At 35.7% G+C, this 18,912-nt stretch overlaps 1 protein-coding gene across 2 annotated transcripts in view; it reads right to left on the reverse strand.

The window, feature by feature from the left end:
• LOC107039496 (fasciclin-2) overlaps nt 1-18,912 on the reverse strand; it is a 148,222-nt gene that overhangs the window by 10,174 nt on the left and 119,136 nt on the right. Inside the window, exons 4-7 of one of the 2 annotated variants that reach the window (XM_015259132.2) lie at nt 13,828-14,003; nt 11,414-12,745; nt 7,789-8,244; nt 731-5,900 (exon numbers count right to left, since the gene is read on the reverse strand). In XM_015259132.2, the coding sequence (XP_015114618.1) occupies nt 5,791-5,900; nt 7,789-8,244; nt 11,414-12,745; nt 13,828-14,003 (2,074 nt within the window). In that variant the 3' untranslated portion in view covers nt 731-5,790. Of the gene's footprint in view, nt 1-730; nt 5,901-7,788; nt 8,245-11,413; nt 12,746-13,827; nt 14,004-18,912 lie in introns of those variants that run through there. The other variant, XM_015259131.2, reaches the window with a different exon arrangement.

The following is an 18,912-nucleotide window of genomic DNA, read 5'->3' on the forward strand; positions in this document are numbered from 1 at the left end:
AAATTAAGCACAACCAAATCAATCACCACTAGAGTTTAAAAGAAGTATTAGTGCGCCACAGTTAACAAACGTAATGAAAACAAATATAAAATCAGCATAAAACAATCCAAAAGGTGTGTTTGACACAGTCGAACCATGAATACAGTGCAAATTAAATAAATAGCGTTAAATAATCATTAAAATGTTAAAGAAGCCCAGACAGCACCATTTCCTCTCGATATTTACTGTTAGTCTATCCGGCAACTACTCTACATAACAATTTATTTAATGTGATTTTGTCTACCCATTTTATTTAATCCCGTGTCCATTATTATCATTATTATTGTTTATTATTCATGAATCATCTCCAAGTCCAGATGTGATGGGGCCACTCAACAACAATTCGTCCATTAGTGTGATTGTATAGTTACCATTTTTCTCAATTTATCTCTCTCAGATATTTATCCTGTTCTTTTTCTTTTTGACATTTTTTTGCTATGCTGCTCGTTCACTGAAGGGTTTATATTTCCCCCTGACGACATAATGGACAAGCAAAAATAAGCGAGACAGCCATGAAAAGAAACCATCTCAAATTGAATGAAAACAAGGTTTTCTTTTTTCGTTTTTCAATTGATTTCACGTCAATTTTATCCGCTGAAATAGGAATTTCTGATGCAAGCCAAACATTGAAGGAGATTGTTTGTCGATTAAACAATTTGAAATTGGCTTCTCCACTGGCAATAACATCGTGCACTTTTTGACACTTATTGTATATTTATCTTCTTTTTTTCTTTTATCGTTGTTAATGTATGTACAATAATATAATGTTTTATGTTTTCCTTTCTCGTGAACATAAAAGAGAAAAATAGGAGTGAGAAAACTATCTTCAAAATGAAACCCTCATTCTCATAAATAAGAGCGTTTTTTAAAAACACCTTTATGCATACATACATAACATCTACATGTATAATAATATTTATGTATAATAGGCTTGAGTTACAGAGGGGAAATAAAATGAAAATTATGGATATTATGAACGACGACTTGTTTTTTTTTCTTCTCTGAATGGATGCATATGCGGTGTGCTATCAAGATGAGAGTAAAACGGTGAAAAGGGTTGAGTTGGTCTTTTGGTGGTTCTTTGACTTTTTCTCTCCTTTGACGGTGTTATTTTTCTCGAGAAAGTATTAATATCGTTAGAGATCAAAGGTTGAATGTTGTATTAAGGGGAGAAAGAATTTCTTTTGACCCGGTGAAGGGATCATTTGAGGAGGGTTTCATCGACGTGGAGGGAGTGAATTAATGAGGTAGTCATTAAATCTGACAATTCGAGTGATGATAATATTTCTAAGGGCAAGTTCATTTTTGGGAGATATGGGGCTAGGGGAGATGGGGGAATTCGTAATGACTTTTTCGTAGTTCACGATTTTTTTTCCAGAGCGGAAAAGGTTACTATGGCGATTTAGTCATTTCTATTGATTTGATTGCAAGATATTTTTAAGAAAGCGGAAAAACCGGTGTGATACAATTTTTAATGATTGTTCAACGATTCGAATTTTTTCTGAGAACAGCATTTTGTGAAAATCCTCTTGTTTTCTTTGGATTTTAAAATATGGGAGTCGGAACAAATGGAATTTGTCAAAAATCGTCAATATTTTCGAATTTAATGATGCTAATGAGATGATTTTTCTGCATTCTCTATCACAATGGAAAGGATTTGGAAAATAAGGATTGAAGAATTTATCAAAGTTCATTTTCACAATTTCCATTAATCGATTATCAAAAACAACTTATTCGGGCCAACACTTTCTCAGCATAAAATAATCCAAAGGACGTTTGACACAGTTGAAGCATGAATAGTGATTTTAAATAAATTTTCATAAATAATCAGTAAAACGTCAAAGAAGTCCAGACAAGCACCGTTTCCTCTCGATATTTTCATTTTTTGAGAGATATGAGGCTGGGGAGATAGAGGAATTCGTAATGACTTTTTCGGAATCCACGATTTTTTGCCGAGAACAGAAAAGGTTTCTGTAGCGATTTGGTCATTTCTATTATTTTGATTGCAAGATATTTTTAAGAAATCCGAAAAACCTGTGTGACACCCTTTTTAATGATTTTTCAACGATTCTGATTTTTTCTGAGAAAAGCATTTTCTAAAAATCCTCTTATTTTCTTTGGCTTTTAAATGTGGGAGTGAGAAAAAATGAAGCTTCTCAGAAATCTTTAATATTTTCGAGCCTAATGATACTGATGAGATGATTTTTCTTCATTCTCAAACATAATAGAAAAGATTTTGGAAATAAAGAACAATTTATCAATTTTCATTCTCTAAATTTCAATTTATCGGTTATCAAAATCGACCTATTCAGCCCCACACTTTTTCTTTCCGTGAACCCTCTCAGGTGAATTGATAATGTTTTCAAGAACAAATTAATTTTGAGCAAAAAATACTGGAATCAGTACACATAAAAAAATCATAATGACTTTTCCTTTGCAGCTCTTAATTTTCTCTCAAGTACAGAAACGGTTTGAAAGAAGACTTAGCTATCCTTCCATGATCGAAAGATGTTGACCCAACAAAATTGATTAAAGATAAATTCAATTAAATGAATATTAAATTAATTGAGTGCAATTGTTGATGGTTTTTCGAGGATTGTTTTCGAATATTCTAATTTTCTCTGGAAAAAAGTTCTCAAAAAATCTCTTAAAAAATCTTCAATACATCCGAATCCAACAATGAAAACAAGATGATCTTGTTTGCATTTCCAAAAAAAAACGATTTTGAAAACACACAAAAATTTATCAAATTTCCCTTTTTCAACTTTAATGAATTGATCATCAAAATCGCCCTAGTCTGCCTCAAACCCTCTCTTCTATCACCCAAAATCCCATCTATTCTGAAATCAAATTAATTTGATGGTTCGAACCATTAGACATCACCATTCGACCGAGGATAATATCTCCCAGTGCCAAGATTCTCTTTTGGATCGTATTCCTACCCCACATCTAAAATTGTACACGACTATTTATACACGTAAAAGTAACGTACGGCGATGTACGCAGAATGGACTGTGAGTCCCAGTGGATTTTTCATTGTAGAAGAAAACAATCGAAACTGCAGTACCAGAAAACTAAAAGAAAAAAAATTGAAATAGTCACAGAAGTTGGGATTCCGCAATGTTTTTTTACACTTTTCCTTGGCTCCCTGTTTGTTCTACCTCTTCCTCCGTCGTCATTAACGGTCGGCCGGGAGGGGGTGGGGGGTGGGGGTGGTTTAGGGAAAAAATCGGCCATTGTCAAACGCGCGAACGCTTCCCGAGCATAAACGCAAAACCCTTTCAGCCCTTTTCCTCGTTTTTCTCTCCTCCTCTCTCTCTGTTTTTTTCTGTTCATTCCTGTTTTTTCTACTTTCCACTCTTTATAACGTATACTACTTCCTCAGTTACCGCGTTTGACTGTAATTGCGCGAAGCGCCACAATAAACAAACCCCTTCGCTATGGCTAAATGCATTCTCCGAGTCTGTTATTCATATTCATAAATCAAATATTTTAACTCGGTTGGCTCGGTTGTATAAGGTTTCTCAATGCGTCTTTAGGTGAATCGAATAAAAAGATGAATATTAGTGGTTTTTGGGATTTCTTCTTATTCAAGTGAAAAATTGAAAAATTTATTATTCATCTTTTTAGGCAATTCTTTATTGTCACTGGGCACACGACGACTCGCCGCGACGAATAATTCAATACTTCGGTTGACTGATCGGTTTCGATGATTATGAAGTGATAAAATAACTGTGATAACGCACGTGCCATGCAAATACTTCTGCACTGAAGTAGTAATTGTGAAACTATTTTAGTAGTGAATGATTTTGAGACGAAATGTCAAGAAAAAAAGTTGACATTTGGCTCAAGAAATTTTAATTGCACAATCATTGTTGTGAATTGTTGGATTACCTCGGTAAAACAGATCACTTCAATGCAGATTTTTAACCCTCGTTATTAGTTACCAATTAACTAAATAGAAATAATGAAGAGCTCGGATTTCATTAAATTATTATTAATAATTCTCTCTCTCTATCAATGAAATTGATGAATGATAATGAAAAAATAAACTAAATCATAGGGTCCATTTAAAACTAAATAATTAATTAAACATAATTGATATTCATTACTCACAGATCATGCGCACTAAACACTTATGTTTATGTTTCTTATTCTAGTAATTTCGTTTGAACTAATCAAGCAAACTAGTAATCCCCAAAAGATAATTTAGAAAAAGTGGAGTAGGAGAGGGAAAAACAGGTCATTCCTCCGATTACATATTTTCTTGACAAATTTTGTTTCATTTCACAGCACAAACAGTACTTTGAAATGAGGTAGAGCTCGTGAGATTCGACTCCGCCAATTCAAACTTATTCGAAGCGAAAAAAAAAAGTTCACTTTGTCCCCCTCCCATCCAAAACAAAAACACTGCATTGGAATGAGTCCCATCTGCATTCAATGTCTGTACACTGTATCGAATGGTCTGCACAACATTCCAATAAAAAAAAAGAATCGAAAATGCACCGTGAAATTAGCACAGACGACTTTGGTCTAACAGTGTACAAATAATAGAATTAAAATAACCTAAAGGAACACTCACATCGTATTGTCCGATAAAAACGGATTTTCGATACATGCAAATGATTTTTTAACAGAACCAGAATCAAGATAAAGATCCCAAAGAAACGAAAATTAACAAAAAAAAATCCAAATGTTCGATCTTAAGTCTAAATCGTTGAATCTCGTTTCGAGTGTATAGTAATTTTATAAAAAATATTGTCACGTTGCCAATGAATTAACAACAAGCAATCAGGCATTTTTTGGCAATGCAAGGCAGCAACTGAACATTTTATCCCAATGATTAATAATTTTCCATCAATCGCGGTACGATTAAATGTCATCGTTTCGTCGCCGCGACGAGTTTCACAAGAAGATAATTAGCAATTGAATGTGCTAAATTTTATCGAAGTTGCAGATGAAAATACCAAAGACGAAAGTAACGTACCAGTACGTTTGGCTTTTTTTAAAGATGAGCATTCAACAATGTTGATTAGTACAAATGCAGTAATACAGTTATTTGATACTGATCACCAATATTTTATCGAAAAACATCGACTCATGATTAATTTCACATATACCCCCGAAATACTTGGTATGGAATTTCACCTATTCACGTGTTCTCGGAATGTAATTAACGTACCATCCTAATTAATCCTACTTTACATTTATCTTTAGTGTTGGTTTTTGTGGAACGTGTTCAACTGTTTGTTCCACTCGACGTTATGTTCTGATGAGAGTTATGATGTTGTGGAATTATGACGAATGGTAAAATGGTGAGATATCTCCGAAAATGTCATAGAATTTTTTGGTTCATAACTCAGACACTAATGAGTCTGGAGAAAAACGTCATAAGAAATTCTCTGAAGAAAGGTTTACTGGCAAGATGTTTGCAAGATTGTCTGCAAGCTTAAAGCCTAGAAATTTGCTACAGAATATTTTGCAAATGCTTTTAAACGAGAAGTCGCACGACTTTTTTTCTCAACTTCTCTCTTCCGGAGATATCAGCCAAATGTTGATCTATGAATTTTCGACTCATTTCATTTTGCCATTCGACTCCCAACATAATTAAAAATTAACTGTTATTGTACTTTGTCGATGAATAAGTGTCTTCTTCACTTCAAGCGAATTTGTTCGATCGGTTACTGTCAAGTGTACAATGTTTCAAACTGTTGTTTATGCATTTTCCCCCGTATTTATTGAACATCAACTCTAGAACACTAATGAGATTAACGCAATAGCCGTGACAATTGCATGAAGGATTGGCTTGGCAGTATCCCCAGCAGATACTATCGAGTAGTCCGCAGTGCTGCCGGTTGATTCTGAATGGTAAAAAAATAAACGTGACTCTCTGTTCCTCCTTTTACACGAGAAAAAAATTCTTGGGTCAATGATCGAACTTTCGCGTCAAGCGCGAGAATATTTTTATTTGAAGTTCGATTTTTTGAGATGATAATGTAGTACATGGAACAATTTAAGCCAAATGTGAAGGGTGACAGAAGAATTTCAACTGAATGGCAATTTCTTCAATATTTTATTACACTGCTAGAAATTTTTTTGAAATTTAAACAATGGCTGCAGTTGAATTCTCGATGTTGTGAATTTGGATTCAATTTGAGGCCCGCATGGACTATCTCTCGAACATTATCTCGATTGTTTTTCCATCTTCATAGTCAAAAATATATCACAATTTCCACTGGATTTTACATCGCGTAGGTGTCACTGAAAATCAGTAGCGAAATGGTAAAGCGGTTGAAGTCGCTTTTGACTATTTGCTAGTTTCCAATAAATATCTCAGAATCTAAGGGAGATGACAAAATTTTTGACATAACATTTTCTATAGTACTTATTTCGCTCTACAAAAAAGGTTATTACAAAAATTTCGTTATCTCCTTTAGATTCGGAGATATTCCTCAAAAACTCAGATGAGGGCTAAGTCGACTTAAACCGTTTTACCGCTTCGCTACTGAAAATATGATTCCACGATAAAAAAAAAAGTAGACAAAAACTGAACATTTTCAAAGAGCATTTTTAATAAAGATTAGGACATACGTCCGACAGAGAGCAAATTTTTAATGGATAATTTATCATGGCAACTAACGATCTGACAGGCATTAGCTACGGACCCAAATGACGACTGAACAGCTATTTGATACTGTAAATTATTAATTTCTAATTTCCTCACTACTGGGTTTATTTCCCAATGTTCTTCAACTTTTATTGATTGTACAATCGTAATTTTTGAAGACTCCAAGGCTATGTAAAACTGAATGGCAATTGAAGAACATTTTAGATTATCAAAATAAAGAAAACAACCAAGATCACGTTCGAAACATAATACACGCGGGCCTTAGAAACAATTTTGGATTATTTGAATGACTCACAATTCTAAAAGTCATTGTAAAAATTGAACATAAAATTCAATTGACCAATTTTCGCTGTCATGAGAACATGAAAATTACAACTCCATTGAAAAATTTAGAGTTTTACTGATTTTTCAGTAACAAAATACTTGAAAAATCATGCAAATGAGTCGTTGTTAAAAATTTTAATATTTTTTACTTGAAATTTCAGGAGTAATCTTCTAACAGTGTATGCTTCTCTCTCGAGGGCAAACGTGTTTAGGAGAAAACGTCAAAGAACTTTTTTACTACTCGAAAAATTTATAATCAAAAGCTTTTAAATTTTCCTGTTAGAATCCCTTATTACTCAGATAATTCAACAAGTGATTTTACGAAAAAATATTAAATTTTTTGGACGCTCGAGCAGTTCCGAAAAGAGATCATTAACATTTCTTCCCAAAATCCCTTTTCACAGACAACGTCAGGTCAAATAATTTCATCACAACCTCAGAATTTGATTTCTCGTGAAAAAAAAATGATGTGGGGGGTACATACACCATGGCTATAAACATGAAAATAATTCGCGTGCCTCTATCATGAAAAATGTTTCCTTGAGTATCAAAAACCATTGAAATCTAGTCTAACGAAAAAAAGTTTAAGACCTAAAATGAATTCTACAAAACTGTTGATTGAGTGACGATGCTCAAGAAAACGAAAAAAAAACTGAAGCGAAAAATGATTAAAATGTTCATCGAAAAAAATGGTATTAACATAAAGAAATTACACCGAATGGTCTGCAGGCTTCTAATCTAATGAAATAATTCGAAAAAAATGTTCTGAAAAATAGTGAAATTGTTTAGTGACTCACCTGCTGCAGTTTTGAATAGGACGAAGCCTGGATCTCCGTAGCCAATGATATTACGGGCTCTGACGTCAGCCCGGTAGAAGGTATTTGGCTTGAGATTTTTCAGCCAATGTTTCAGTCTGAGACCTTTGAGTGGTTCGTTTCTACATGTGCCCTCGAGCACCTTGAATTCATCGTCTATACGTGTCATCTCGCAACAGCGAACGTCGTAGTCCTGAATGGGCTCACCATTGTCTGATGGAGCAATCCACTGCACTTCGTACTGATGCGCATAGAGTGACTCGTCATAATTAGCATTGTCCTTTCGCATTTTCATTTTCGGAGCTGCTGGAATCGTACGCTGAGGTGTGATCTGCACGAGGTTTCCACCCCAGTTACTCTCACCTACCTGATTACGCACGCGGAATCTAAATTCATAGTTCGTCTCTGGTTTCAAGTTCTCTAGGACGTATGGCGAGTCTGGAATGAGAAGAGGGAAATTGTGAGGGGGAGGTTTTAATTCTTTCTGCGGGAAACTCTACTCCGTCTTCGGTTCAGAATTAAATTCTGTGTTGAGACGAGGCTAGTCAATTCGAGATGACTGATTGAGGGGAGGCCACACTAAAATTTCGAAATCGCTGATACCTTCGCCTATTGTGCTGATGAGCTTACTACTTCAGCTTTAATAATTGTTAAAGAGTAGAAAAAATAATCAATAATTAATTCAATTAATTGAAGTTCGATTTTTTATGGATTGGAAAGGGACTTTAGCGGGATAAAATCTTCATAAGTATCCTCGTGACGCAATCCTCAACCGATTGACTCAAATTGTGGTCCACATATGCATAATATTTACACAAACATACACCCAAAAAATAAGCTTCATTTTGAGACTTATAACCTGAAATTGACATTTTCAAATATTTCAAATTGAAACCTTCAAAAGTCGCAAGTTGATACTTTCAAATATTTCAAATTGAGACTTCTAAAACTTTTTTAAAGTTTAAGACCTACAAAAAGAGGAAAGACTTTTGGCCTCATTTCCAACCCCAAAAGAATATTTTTAAATCGGATTAATTAAAAAACAAATTCCCAGTCGTTTCAGAGCCATTCGTAAGAAAAAAGTTCTGTTCCTCTTTTTCTAAAACAAAACGCGACATTGGAATGATTCCCATCTGCATTCAATGTCAGTGCGTTGTAGCGAATAGTCCACACAACATACCCATAAAGAGCAGAAAAAAAAAGAAATTGACAATACACCGTAAAATTAACATAGACGCGTTTAGTCTAATCCTGTAATAAAAAATCCAGTGTAACATTTTTTGCAGCCAATCTATTCGGCGTATTGTGTTCATAAATGATGATGGCGTACAGTAAAGATATTACGATGATACTATATTATATTCTATACTATACTATACTATATTATAATACATATAGTATTATCGTAATACCTTCAATGTATACTTATAAAAAATCACTTATAAAAAATCTAATGACACCATACACCGAATAGATTGGCATCAAAAAACGTTACAATGGACAAATTATATATAAAAAATACGATACATTCCCGAAACTTCTCCTTCAAAAAACTTGATATTAGTTTCAGAAATCTAATATAACACTATTCACTACAACTGACATACATTAATCCCAATGGAGTTGGACATACGCGCGCAAAGCGCGTAGACTAATCTAGTAGTATACAAATAATAGAATTAGGATGCTCTAAAAATAGTCCCATTGCATTTACTTTTATGTTTTATTTTTAATGAAATGCGCTGCAGCCTGCAAGTTCGTCCGAGGGCCGTCAGTCAAGTGTCATTTTATTTTGAAATAAGAATCAAGAGAAATTATAAGTTGGAACTGTTTAATTGAGTTTCAATTATTAAATTCGAATTGACGTTGAGAGAAACTTCTCTTGTTGCTGAGTTGAGTCGCATTCTTGAGAGAACTCCATTGCATAGTGTGGGTTTGATTGTGAATCACGACTATAGAGAGATGCACCGAGTTGGGCTTCTCCAAAAGACAAGAAATGACAGAATCTCTACAATTGTGTTGTAATCCACACCGAGATGAAAATTAGTGAAAACTACTGAATGCAAACTCGACGATCCGAAGTTATGGAGTCTGAATTAAAATCATAATTAATGAGAGGAAATTTCAATGAATTTCGCGGTAAACTTCATTTTCAGCGCGACGTAATTCAAAGGCTGTAATTTAACTTCACACTAAGCTAAAGTGAACTAGAGAATGGTACATGGAGTGAAATTAATTAATTAGATTGAAAGTACAGGGAAACTTCTTCTCCGTAATTTTTTTTGTTTAACAGTGGGAAATAATTAATAGCACGCAGTGCATTTTCATGACCCGAATGTCTCGCCTGCATGTAAATATTTTATGAAACGAATTAGAAATTCACTTCCACTGCAGCAACAAATAAGATTTTTCTTTTATTATAATTTTGCCATCTGGTTGAAGTAAAAAATTACTGTAATTTTGCTTTGAGGATATTGAAGTATTTTTTACGAGTGATTTTGTAAAATTTTCCTCATGCTATTTAATTGAAAAATTAAAATTGCAGGCGGCGTTATCTTCGATACAGATGTAATTGTACGTGGATATGTCCATGGTCTTTCCTTCTTTCTCGAATTTTCTGGAAACTCCTTGAATTTTTTCGAAATTTCAAGAAACTTCTCGAATTACCTCGAAATGTCTAGAATTTTCTAGAATTCCGATAGATGGCGCTGCACATAAGGACCGTTTCCCAAAATGACCCCCGATATTGAAACCATTGACGTATCCACCTAAAAAAAATTTAAACTGCCTGACCGCTAATCCGCAATTCTGATTGGTCAATGAGTCACGTGAAGTAGTCGCTGAACCAAAATCCCCGGTATTTTCCAATTTTTCAAATGCCAAAAATTTGTTTTGCATCATATTTTTCATTTTTGCATGTGTGAAGTTTATTTTTATATCAAAACACATCTCTAAATTGCCTAATTGTTGATCATAAATTTGATTATAAATTTTTGAATAAATAATTATAAATTATAAATTTTTGAATAAATTAATGAATTGATTATAAAAATTTTCAATTCACAATTTATTGTTCACTTCCCAAATTTTAATTTTTCCATATTTATCATGCGCAAAAGTGATCAATTCTTGCTTCTCAGATTTTCATACATAAATTCTAAACTACAAAATTCATAAAAATTCTTCGGTTTCCCAAATAATTCGAGAAAAATCTTTGAAGATCTACGGTTATCTGGAAAATTGTGAAATTTTTCGAAGAATTCAAGAAATTTTTTCAGTTTTCTACGAAATCAATTCATAACCCTCCCTTCATTTTTCAACACTTACAGATTTTAATCAGATTATTTTAAAAAGTAAAAAAAAAGAATTAACTGAAGATTAAAAATTATTCATTGATGTTTCATTCTCTGAATTTTCTTTAAGTCATTATCAATATTTATAAAACGTCTATGAGTATATGAAGTTTAATAAATGCGATTTCTTCATTTTCACAACGAATAGATAAGCGCGCGCGAAAGCGGGCGCACAGTTCTAATACGAAAGAAGGCGCAATACAACATCATAAATCCTAAAATAAAAAATTTCAAAATATTAAACTAAAACTTACTTATCGACCAAGTCCTATTCTTCGCCTCCGGCCAGTTCTGATTGACTTCCTTATACTGAACCGTAATAGTCTGTAGCGGCAGTTCAGGTTCAGTGGGTGGTAGAAGAATACTAAACGAAATAGTGGTTGCAGTCAACTCCGCCATCCTGGACTCGAGAACAGTTCCAGGTCTGCCAGCCTCCCTCAGCACAATAAGCTTCTCCCGTTTCCCATGAATATTGCTGGCCACGCACTTATAATCTCCATAGAACCTTATGTCATTCGGCGTCACAGTGAGTGTGCTGATAGGTCCATTCCCAGTGATCCTAAACGAGTTACCAATGTCCAACCTCTCGATTTCTCTATCATTCAACATCCACCTGATCGTGGCATTGGGGATGCTTTCAGCAATGCAAGTTAGATTGACAGGCCTCTGTTCCCACGACCACATCGTCTGATTTTCCATGGACTCGAAGGACGGGGGGAACTCAACAGTCAAGTGTCCATTCTTATACGCAGTTGCGACTTTGTTTGTTGCGATGCACTCGTACAATCCATCGTCCTTTCTCAATATATTCTGAATGGTCAAGCTGGCAACAGTTTCTCCTCTCTGATTATCGTACATGGCTTGCAGCTGGATTCTGTCGTCTTCAGGCTGTAGACCCTTGACGAAAGGCTTCACAGTCGTGTGCTTTCTGAACGTGACCTCCGGTGGAGGACGACCAAATGCTTTGCACGTGATCTCCACCTGTTTGCCCACTGGCATCGTTCTGTTCAAGAATTCCATGATCTTCGGCTTCGACATCACATCTACTCGAATATCTAAGCTCGCAATTCCAGCTGCATTCTCAGCGATACACTGGTACTCCCCAGAATCCTCGCGATTCACATTGTTGATGGTCAAAATTCCTTCCTCCGAGTCCACTCTGAAGCGATCTACTGTTGTCAGGTTTTCTTTGGTCAGGGATTTCACCCATGAATAACGAGGGGGTGGAATGCCTCGAGCCTTGCAGGCTATTGTCTCTGTCTTGCCTTCCACAATCTCCACTTGCGATTGCCGTTCTTCGATCTTGGGTTTTTCGTGAACCTCTACGGATATCTTGCGTTCGTCGAATTCTCCGGAGCGAACCACTGCGGCTTGACATGTGTAGACACCTTGGTCCTCCATTTGGACGTTGGTGATTTTGAGGGCGTGAGTTTCCACGATGTAGTGGTCGTTCGTGAAGATCGGTTGGTCGTCTTTCAGCCAGGTTACGGTGGGCGCCGGACGGGCTGTCACTTTACATTTTATCAGGGCTTCCTCGTTGAGGATCGCGAATTGGTGCTCGGGGGCGTCCAGCCATTTTAGAGCGTCTGAGAGAAAAAATTGGGGAGATTATGTTTTTGCGTACTACCAAAAATTTTTGACTGAAATTTCCGGTGAATTTTTTGGACATTTTTATCAAGCTTCTGTTTCACTGAAGTTTCTAGGAATTTCGTCATTTCAAATTCATAATTTGATGAAGAAATCCATTGGAAGTGTAAATTTCAGTTCAATTATTGTATGATAATTAATAGAATACCGAAAAATTCAGGAGAATGTATTCTTGAATGTTATTATAATCCCTAGAAAATTAATTTCAAAATTTTTAAAAGTTGTTAAATAATTTCTACGGAAGAATGCCGAAATGCCTTATTTGGGTGCAAGATAATTATCAAAGGAAAAAGTTCAACTCATTTCTCGAAACCTCTTCGTTTCGTAAATCCATTCGAACAACGACGGGTTCATCATTTTTTAAGTTCATTTTTGCACCCTCCACTAACGAATCATTATTAAAACAGAATCACATGTATAAATTGCTGAAAATCCCCGAATTCATATTTTTCACCGCAGATTCCCAATGAAATGAAAAGTACAATGGATTGAATTACAAATTTAAAAAATATGCAACTAAAAAGTCCCTAATAATTTTTTTCTCAGTAAAATATTTTTTCCGTCCCGGCGGGCGCAAAGTTACATTTCCCTCCCGCTTCGCGGGAGGGAACTCTGACTTTGCGCCTACGCCGAGACGGAAAATCGCGTTCTAACCACGGGAAGTAAAATAAAGGACCCTCAGCCGCGTGCTTACCAACCTCGCCTTCGGCTCGGCTGGTAATTACACTGGCGGCTGAGGATCCTTTATTTTCCCTCCCTAGGTTAGAAATATACTATTCACACGCCTGCACGGAAAGTTCGTACTTTCCTCCCGCTCATCAAAGAGCAAAATACGAACTTTCCTTTGCAGGCGTTTTAAAAAATAGCATGTGCACCTTGGGCGGGAAAACATGACTTTCCGTCCTTGATGCACAATATACTCTTGTTTTTTCTAGTGGTGCCACCAGGTGATTATTGTTTTCAATCGCTAGACTGATGACGAGGGAAACACTAGTAATCACATTGGAATAATCATACGTACCAATAGCATCAACCTGAACCGACTTATTGAACGGTTCATTAGCGTAATTCGCCGAGCAGGTGTACGTTCCAGCTTGTTCATCCCTCAGTGGATTGAACACGAGTGACAAACTCGCGTCCTGATGCAGCTCGGTGTACAAACCAGGTGTGGGTGAACCCGTTTTTGATTGGAACGTGCTGTTAGAAATATTACAGTTTATGACATTAATACTAACAAGCTTCACGGTTGAATTAATGCATTTTAATAGATCAATTCTGTAGTGAATTGGTAAAAGGAGATTCAAACATTCTGTGCATATAATGCGGTGAATATCGAGGACACTATTAGTCGATACGCCGACAGCAAAAGGTACACTGATAGACCGATTCATTTATTCCAAACGAGATTCGTTAACTATTAAAGAATGGTTCACTTGAATGTCGAAAGTCAAATCAAACAAGGCTTCTCAAACATACATTCGTTAGCTATTAACGAATGAACATTTGGGGAGACCGAATAGACCCTAACCTCCAACCAAAATCCATTTGTTAACAATAACTAATCCGTTCTATCAGTGTATAAAATTCATGTGAACAGTTGAAACTTACATGAGGTTCAGTAGGGGCTTCGTATAAAATACCTTAGACAGTAGGAGAGTGGAATTCCGGGAACCCCTGTGCCCCCACTACGCGCGCCCATAGAGAGGAGAAAAATAGGGATCAGCGGGTTTCAAATAAGATACCTTGCTCGTTGCGCCCGAACTCAATGAAATTTTCATTTTTACTGAATGAATATCGATAACTAATCAATTTATGTGTTTAATGTTTTGAATTTGTATCGTCCGCGTTTCCTTTTCTCTTTTTTTTTTTTTTTACGGCCTCGGAGTCCCTTTTTCGGGTCCCATTCGGCACTCTATCCAACCTTATGCATGCGGCTGTGGATTCTACACTATACCGGATTCGTACTTCTATAGAACATAGAAGTAGCATGGGGAAACCACAGAAAACCCATGCCGGTAAGGCGGTTCCTCTATTAGCAACCTCCCGCTCGCCGGAGCCTTCCGTTGAAAAATTTGGTTCCACGGGGAATCGAACTCACAACGTTTCGCACACTAGACTTGCGTCTAATCCACTCGGCCACCGACGTCGGTTCTTCCTTTTTTCTCTCTAAACATAACCCCGCGTGATAGAATGGCAGCTGATGCTAGGGGATTGTTGGTGGACTCAAGAATAATCACAGACGAAAAATTACGATTTTTCGATGGGAAGAGTGAAAAAAAATCAATGTATATTTCCATTACTTGAAAAAAGTGGTGTGACCCCCCCCCCCTTAAGGTCATTAGACCCTCATGATCACTTCGTCCGTCCCTCCCGTTTGGCCGNCTCAATGAAATTTTCATTTTTACTGAATGAATATCGATAACTAATCAATTTATGTGTTTAATGTTTTGAATTTGTATCGTCCGCGTTTCCTTTTCNCCCGTTGAAAAATGACCGGGGCCATAGGTATCTTATAAGAAGCCCACGGACCATAAACATTCAGGAGGCGATAAAAGTGCCGAGAGTGGGGGGTAGGCCTCGAGCGCTCGGTATCTTATAGAGAGGTATCTTATACGAAGCTTCTATTATACTAGAAGCATTTGATGGAAAATGTCAGATATGAAAATACACCAAGAGAAAAATCGACATAATATCACAAAAATTCGAGGTAGGCCTCGAAATGAATTAACGGCTGATCCTCACCCTTTTGGAAATTGATCTCGATTGTTCATACGATTGGGGGGCTAGAAAAACGATCTCTCAATTTTTTCAGATTTTTTTTGACTGCCCATTTCGAAGATTCGATTTTTTCTCTATTTTTTAGGTTTTTTTCAATAACTCGGGGTCTATTCAGCCGATTTTTGTTTATGACGATTCCAAATTCTCCATTTTCTACCATCTATAAGAAGATTTTGTGTATTTTTTTTTCAATTCCTAAGTGCTCATAATACCAAATTATCAAAAATGTAATGTGGAAAACTTGAATAAAAATTATTATTTTTTTTTATCGTTATTTTACATCGCTTCGACCCGGGTGGGGTATGCTGCGATGATGATCAAAACATTAAAAGGTAAGATCTCACCATTCTAACCGGCGGGTTTTAAACGCGGAACTTTTCGCATGGGAGGCAACGAACTTACCCAGTGCGCCAAGCCACCGGGCAAAATTAAAAATATGTCACCGTTTATTTTTCTTCCCTTTTTTCAGGAACTCTTATAATTATTGATTATCATCAAAACAAGTATTGTGAACTGTCATACAAGTTGGAATTCGTCCTGGCTCTGTTGTATTTTTTATTTTTTCTTCTCGAAAGTCCGCGAATTTGATCAGAACGCCCCAAAACAACTTCGATTACGTATAAAAATAATATGTAATGTAAAAGTATACATATAAGTAAAAAAGTACAGAAAATTCAGACGAAATTTTTTTTAACAGTGTACACGGAGAGAAATTTTTGATAAAAATTATCCTACAGTTCTACAAAAGTGTATCATGAGTCATCGTTTCCTCATTTCTATCCCGAAATGTAGTAAAAATTAATACATGATGATCAAATTTTATTCTACGTTAGAGAAATTTTATCCTGACGTATCATAAATTTTACCCTTCCAGTCCAATAATTTTTATGTAGATAACAACAAAAATTCGAGAACGGTTGGTAAATTTTACCCTACCAGTACAGTAATTTTTACTCTACCGGTACCGTAATTTTTATTTTTATCAGGATAAAATTTCTCTAACATTGAATAAAATTTGATCATCATATACTAATGTTTACTAAATTTCGGGATAGAAATAAGGAAACGATGACTCATGATACACTTTTGTAGAACGGTAGGATAATTTTTATCAAAAATTTCTCTCCGTGTACGGATTTCGCTTCAGCGCATCGAAAAACATGAAATATGCAAGTTTCAGCTGTTCACATGAATTTAATACTTTTTCCTGACAGCGTGTGGACTCTTTTGAGTCTGATGAATAAAGTTCATTCAACTTTTTCCCACAATGGATTTTTTTTTCAAGTTATTATAACAAATTATCTAAAAAATATTCTTAAAACTTTGGGTTTAGTGAAAAAATTTAACTGCCTTTTTTATAGTCCATGAAATTTTTTATAAAAAAGTTGTTAGACCTCTGCCTCTGGATCCAGTAATGTTACAGATATTTGCAAAACACCTTGGGAATTCGTTCTGAAAATATCTCCAAAATGAACGGTTTCATACCGCTTATTATACAAATTTCGCTGAAATCAATGGATTAAGTGAGAAGAGCCTTTCTTTTCTTTCCACAAAAGAATCTCCTTTTACTAAATTACTATTAATTAATTCGCACCAACGACAAGACACATGATTAGTGATTTAATGTCATCATTCTACAAATAAGAAGAAAAGATAATGAGATGAACGATGACAGAACGTAGATGCAGACACAATCCCACGAGAGAATGATGAGGCGTGATGTGATTTCAGATAAAGTTCTCGAGACGATTCGATGAGACGTGAATGGGAATTTTTCTTTCACAAAAAAAAAAATGAAAGAAACATTTGCAGACGTCTTTTGTTCGCACTTGTCTAGAATGGCAATTGGATATTTGATGGGTTGGGTGTGAATGAGAAAATAGTTAGAACTCGAATCGTCCCTTTCTCTTTTTTTTTACGTGAGTACTCACTGGTGAAATGACGCCGTTGGAAACGTGAAAGGACTCGGTAATTTATGCGGCGAAAGAGAGAGAATGCTTTTGTCTTTTCGTAGTTTTTTAATTTACTTTTCCAGAGAGAAATGTATCCTAATGTGAGTGAGTAAATGTGCGGTTTTTGTGGTGAAGTTTTTTCGGTGAATGATGATGTACTAGGGGGAATATGAGTGAGGAAATGAGAATACACTAGACTACCACTCGGAAACAACTAAGGAATTTAATTTGAAAAGCTGAAAAAATAGAAATTGTTGGTTGGAAATCGGAATTCAGTAGTTGAGTTGTGAAATGAATTAATGGTAATGAAGCCAATTTGAGAAGATTCCAGGGAAAAAAATGCCAGAGAAAAATGTTACTAGTTTTCAGTAAGAATCTCTGATTTTTAGAACTCTATTGTACGATCTAGCGAACAATAAGTCCTGGAGATGAGGCAAATTTTCACTTATTCTAGGAAGGTTTTCTCGAAAAAGTCTGAAATCTAAAAACTTCTGTCATCTCCAAAAACGATGGGTACTCGGATCGAATAGATCTCTCAACAGTTTTTCCTGAGATTTCTCATCAGCGAGATCCTTTCATTTTACAACTTTTCCATTGAATTGAATAACTTAAAATAAGAGAGGTTGAGGAGTGTGTTTAGCAGCGGTCTTGACGAGCAAATTATAATCTAAGCGATAAAGTAAGTAGTGAAGTGGTAAAAGACGATCAGTCTAACATCGATACACAGACGATTTTCCAAACATCTTTTCAATTGAAAATGTATTGGGCTATAAAAAATCTACTTTTAGGGGAGGATCGGGCAAAATAGGACGTGTTGAGATCTTTCCCAATTGTCAATATCTTAATTTATAAGTGAAAATATTGACAACTAGAGAAAATCACGAAACGTTCCATTTTGCCCGACTCTCCTCTACATGCTTTCAGCATCTTTTCTTGTGAATATAAACGACTGCACATGATTCTTTTATGATACAAGTGAAAAAAGGGTACTTCTTTCACACTTCGCGCGCAAAGAACCGCCGTTTTCTCACCAGTATCATAAAATATCGTACGATATATATCGACGCCTTAAGGGTGCCAAGTGAATTTGAAAAAAGATTCAAAAACATTTTTTTCTTTCCCTCCCCCATTGGAGAAATGTGTTCATCCATCCAACGAAATTTCAAACCCACAAACGAAACTAGACATCGAGAAAATAAATGCGGAAAATCCTCTATTTCGCGTGACGAACCTCGAGAAAGCATGGGATCAAATGGGTACGGCGGGTTGAAATATCTCTCTTATTCACCCCGGTACCCAATTGTTTTTTGTCGTCATCACATTCAACACATCATTCCCCATATCTTCAAATTTTTTCAAATTTTTCTTGAGTTCCT

The sequence above is a fragment of the Diachasma alloeum genome, unplaced genomic scaffold (genome assembly GCF_001412515.2).
Source record: "Diachasma alloeum isolate Michigan unplaced genomic scaffold, Dall2.0 Dall_scaffold_00300, whole genome shotgun sequence".
Classification (NCBI taxonomy): domain Eukaryota; kingdom Metazoa; phylum Arthropoda; class Insecta; order Hymenoptera; family Braconidae; genus Diachasma; species Diachasma alloeum.